The 5,205-nt window shown below is 22.6% G+C and overlaps 2 protein-coding genes across 2 annotated transcripts in view, besides 8 other annotated features; one reads left to right on the forward strand and one right to left on the reverse strand.

Annotated features, from left to right (window-relative positions):
- EDI_234630 (uncharacterized protein) overlaps window positions 1–68 on the reverse strand; it is a gene marked incomplete at both ends in the record, with an annotated part of 945 nt that extends 877 nt beyond the window's left edge. Inside the window, one exon of the mRNA XM_001733170.1 lies at window positions 1–68. This exon is cut by the window's left edge and continues 877 nt beyond it. Coding sequence (XP_001733222.1) covers window positions 1–68 — 68 coding nt within the window.
- Window positions 69–103: 35 nt separating this feature from the next.
- Window positions 104–150: a sequence feature (AT_rich).
- A 33-nt stretch (window positions 151–183) lies between these two features.
- Window positions 184–308: a sequence feature (AT_rich).
- Window positions 309–354: 46 nt separating this feature from the next.
- Window positions 355–386: a sequence feature (AT_rich).
- A 150-nt stretch (window positions 387–536) lies between these two features.
- Window positions 537–574: a sequence feature (AT_rich).
- A 91-nt stretch (window positions 575–665) lies between these two features.
- Window positions 666–854: a sequence feature (AT_rich).
- A 13-nt stretch (window positions 855–867) lies between these two features.
- Window positions 868–3,849, forward strand: EDI_234740 (uncharacterized protein; the record flags this gene model as incomplete). Its single annotated transcript, XM_001733611.1, has 1 exon — window positions 868–3,849. The coding sequence occupies one exon, from the start codon at window positions 868–870 to the stop codon at window positions 3,847–3,849; it is 2,982 nt and encodes a 993-aa protein (XP_001733663.1).
- Window positions 3,850–4,496: 647 nt separating this feature from the next.
- Window positions 4,497–4,531: a sequence feature (AT_rich).
- Window positions 4,532–4,980: 449 nt separating this feature from the next.
- Window positions 4,981–5,071: a sequence feature (AT_rich).
- Window positions 5,072–5,115: 44 nt separating this feature from the next.
- Window positions 5,116–5,200: a microsatellite.
- Window positions 5,201–5,205: the final 5 nt, after the last annotated feature.

The raw sequence follows: 5,205 nt of genomic DNA on the forward strand, positions 1-5,205 counted from the left end.
GTTGTATATTCAGCAACTAATGACTTGATTGTTACTTTTGTTGACATATCATCTGTAAATTGTTGCATCAAAATAAGTAAATTAGAAAATGGTTTTATTAGAGTTTTTTTGTTTAATTGTTTTTTAATATATTAAATATCATATTTTTTTGGTTTTCTTTGAGTTTGTTTTGAAAATTATCTGTTTATTTAAAAATAAATTTTCTTTTTTTCTATTGTTCCTTTTTTTTTTATAAAATTAAAATTATATTTTCATATTGTTTCATAATTAATCATTTTTATATTTATAAATAATTGATTTATTAAAATGAATGTTTGAATATCTTTATTTAATTAAGGTAATGGTGTCATAAACTTATTAATTAAATATTATAAAATTGTAAATTAGAACAAAATCATACTCTTAAGAGGTCATTACTTTTATCATAGTTACAGAGGTAATAATATTTTAGTGTTTAAAATAGGAATGGTTTGAATTTAATATTACTTATCCTTAAATTAATATCATTATTATTTGATTAAGGCGTATCCGGCTTGTATTATTTCAATAAATTTTTTTTAATAAATAAAAATAAGAGATTGAGGTTATTGAAAATAAGATGTAATAAAGTGAGTTTGCTTTTTCAGATTAAGCTTAGTTAAATGAAAAGAGTTAATACAAATCAGAAATAATATTCTAAATTCATTTCATATTAATTAAAAATAATTTATAGTTTTGAATTATTACCAATTAATAATATCATTATTTATATTATTATTTAATATATTAGAAATAATAGAAAAACATCATTTAATTAAAAATGGAATAATTTTTTCAAACTTTTTTATAAATAAATGAAACTTAAAAATAATAATCAGTATAAAAGAAATGAGTATAAATAAAGAAGAAGTAAAGATAACTAAATTACTTATTATTGGAAGTAGTGGAGATGGTAAAAGTTCATTAGGTAATTTTATATTAAAGAAAAATGCATTTGCTGTTGGTGATGGTGCTAGTTCAGAAACCAAAGAAACAATTGGTAGTTGTGGAGACTTAGACAGGAGTGATGTGTTTGTTATTGACACACCAGGAGTTCAAGATTCTGAAGGAATGGATACAAAATGGATTAGTCAAATGTTAGATTATATTAAAGAACAAAAAGAAATACAAGGGATAGTTATTGTTTCTAACTTTAATCAAGACAGATTTCCTCAAACTAATAAGAACATGATTAAAAGTATTTACAAGGAATTTTCAAATGAGGATTTTTGGAAACACGTTTGTGTAATATGGAGTAAGTGTTATTCTTATGTTGATGAGAAGAGAATAACAAAGAAAGTAAATATGAAAAGAGAAGAATATCAAAAAGAAATAATGAAAATTGTTAAAGAAACAACAGGAAATGAACAGTGCATTGAATTTCCAATGTATTTTGTTGACTCTCAACCAGAAGAAGGAGAAGACAATAGTAGATCAGAAAAAGGAATTGAAGATCTTCTTAGGTGGGTAAAAAATATCCCACCAATGAGTGTCCAGAATATTAAAAATAATAAAGAAAGAATAAAACTTACACCTGGAGTAATACAAAAATTATCAATGTATTTTAATGACATTAATGATTTTATTAATTTAGAATTAGGAGTTAAAAAGTTTCAAGGAAATATGGAAAAATTATATTATAATCCAATTCCATTAAATGATTATTCAAGAAAACTATTTCCTAATATTAGTAAAATTAATTTATTTACTGAAAAAGATAAAGTGTTTAATGATGGAAAAATAATTAAACAAGTAATATGGTATAAAGTTGAATATTCAAGATATTCAAAAGAAAAAGAACAAGGAAATGAATGTAAAAATATAGAATATACAAAAGAAGATAGAAAGAAATATGGAAATATCATACCATCAATAATTAAGTCACTTGGAAATGAATGTTTTAAGTATTGTTATGATTTGAAAACAATTGATATACCAACAAAAATTAGTGAAATAGGAAATGAATGTTTTTATGAATGTGGATTAAGCAGTATTACTATACCAATAACTGTCAGTAGAATAGGGAACAATTGTTTTGAAGGATGTAATTCATTAACATCAATTAATATTCCAAAATCAATTAGAGAATTAGGAGATGAATGTTTTGAAGCATGTTTTTCATTAAGTGATGTAATTATAGAAAATCTACATTTCGTTAATGAAGAAAGAATTTTTATGAATGAACCAATTATGAATAGTTTTAAATTACCAGAAAATTTAGAGAGAGTTAATAAAAGAATTATAGAAAGAAGAGACATCAATGAATTTATTATTCCAACAACAATAACTAAATTAAATGATTATTGTTTCAAAGAATGTTCATCGTTAACGTCAATTACTGTACCAACAACAGTTAGTGAATTAGGAAATGAATGTTTTAAAGATTGTATCTCTTTAAAATCAATTAATATACCAACCTCAGTAAGTAAATTAGGAAATAATTGTTTTAATGGCTGTGATTTATTAGCATCAGTTGTTTTACCAGAATCAATTAATAAACTAGGAGATAATTGTTTTAGAGGATGTTCATCGTTAACATCAATTAATATACCATCATCAACTACTTCATTTGGAAATGGATGTTTTTATGGTTGTTCGTCATTAACATCAATTACTGTTCCATCACCAATTAGTGAATTAGGAGAGGAGTGTTTTAGAGAATGTAATAAAATAACATCAATTAATATTTTAGGACTTATTACTAAATTAAGTAAGAAATGTTTTGAAGGATGTACATCACTAGTTAATATTAATTTACCTAGTTCTATTGTTGAAATAGGTGGTGAATGTTTTAAAGAATGTAAGTCATTAAACAATATCATTTTACCAAATTGTGTAAGTAAATTAGGAGAGAAATGTTTTTGTGGATGTATTTCATTAAGTATTATTAACATACCAATCTCATTTACCCAATTAGGAGATGGTTGTTTTGAAAGGTGTTCATCTTTAGCAAATATTCATATCCCAACAACGATTACTAAATTAGTGCATGAATGGTTTAAAGAAATGAAGTTTTTAAAAACAATTACAATACCATTTTCAATTATTGAAATAGGAGAAAATTGTTTCAGCAAGTGTTCATCTTTGAAATCAATTAATATACCTACCTCTGTAAGTAAAATAGGAAACAGTAGTTTTATGGAATGTAAAACATTGAATTATGTAAGGATTCCTACAACCATTAATAAATTAGGGGATTATTGTTTTAGTGGTTGTAACTTATTAAGAAAAATTATTATTCCAAAAACTATAACAACATTTGGTAATAATTGTTTTGAAGGATGTTGTTCATTAAAAAGAATTAACATATCAACAGCAATTAAAGAAATAGGAAGTCTTTCTTTTAAGAATTGTACATCATTGGTCAATATAAACATACCAACATCTATTAGTCAAATTGATGTTGATTGTTTTGATGGATGCAATTCATTAACATCAATAAATGTTGAACAACCACAATTTCTTAATAACAATAGAATAATAATGAATAAACCAGTATTAATAAGTATTAATATACCAGAAAATGTAAAAATGATAAATGGGAAAGATATTCAAATAAACTTTATCAATAAACTTATTATTCCTACAACAATCAATAAAATAGGTATCAACTGTTTTAAAGGTTGTACGTCATTAACATCAATTAATATACCTACAACAGTTAGAGAATTAGGAAAGGGATGTTTTAATGGTTGTGGGTCATTAAAAGAAATTAATATTCCAACGTCAATTACATTATTTGGAAATGGATGTTTCTATAAATGTGGGTGTGAGTCAAAACTAAAGGAAAATAAAAGGATACCAGAAGAATGCTTTAAAGAAGATAGATAATAGGAAACAAAGTACTAAAAAATAAAAGCCATAACTTAACTAAATTAATTGACATTTGGATTAACAATTTTAAATGGTCAAATGAAATATGTTTCAAGTTAAGGTTAATAAAAAACTTTGATATTGTTGATGTATAATTTTTTTCATTTATAACATTAAAGATTATTCTATGTCTATTATTTTGTTATTCTGCATTTTCTTTTGTGGTCGTCATAGTATCTCATAAAATTTTTCATGTTGATTATTATAATATCTTTGTTTATTGGTCATAGTATTTTAATTTGTTCCTGGTTATTAACTTAAATGGTTCTTGGTTATTAATTTGATTAATGTTATTATAACAGAGCCTGAACAACTTTCGAGAAACTACAGGATAAAAGTATAAATATTTTTTGTGGGGTTTTGATTATCAAATGATATTTGTTGACAAAAATAAATAACATTTCATTTACATTTAAATAGTTTTATTATTGAAAATAAAGGAATGAAGAGAAAAATTAACAACAAATGACTAAAATGAAAAAGAAAATATGAAGTATAATTTATTCGTATCATTTAAAAAATACTATTTCATATCAGTGTGTGATTTATTCTTTGTTTTCTAATTTAAATACTCATTATGTGAATATTATGTTGAATCAGTTATGAATAAAAAATAATTGTATAAGTAATTTAAATATTTGATGTTGAAGAGGATTAATCATCAATTTATTGTTTGAAAGATGACATTCAATCAGATATAAATTGAAAAATATAATGATTGATTTGTTCATTTTTTAATTTAGAATAATGATTGATGTGTTTTATACTCTATGATATGAGTATAATGAATAAGATATAATAATATTCTGATAATACTATTTGATAATATCATTCTCTATTTGAAGAACATTCACTTTTATCAACTCTCTCTTTTTCTAATTATTTAAAGAATCATATGAAAGTATGAATGAGAATTCTCATAATTGAATGTTGAAGTAAGAAAAATACTTCATTCAACAAAAATCAAAATAAATGATAAAATAAATGTGTTTGTTTATTTTATTTAGAATTTCATTGTTTATTGTATCTTCTTTCTCTTTGTCTTTCATAATTACTTCATCATCAATATTAATCATGATAGTTTGTTTCATTAAAATAAATTTATTATGTTTTGATTTTGAATATCATCAAATAAATTAACAATGTGTTATATCTTTATTATTTAACATTAATTTAATATCAATTTGTTGTTTGTATTTAGAAGAATAAAATAATTAATAATGATTATATATTTGAATTATTCTTTGTTTATTATATCTTCTTTATTTATATTCATTTCTTCTTATTCTTTATTTCTTTATTTTTTATTCTTAT

The sequence above is a fragment of the Entamoeba dispar genome, genomic scaffold, assembly GCF_000209125.1.
Source record: "Entamoeba dispar SAW760 scf_1105229457595 genomic scaffold, whole genome shotgun sequence".
In the NCBI taxonomy this organism is placed as follows: domain Eukaryota; phylum Evosea; order Mastigamoebida; family Endamoebidae; genus Entamoeba; species Entamoeba dispar.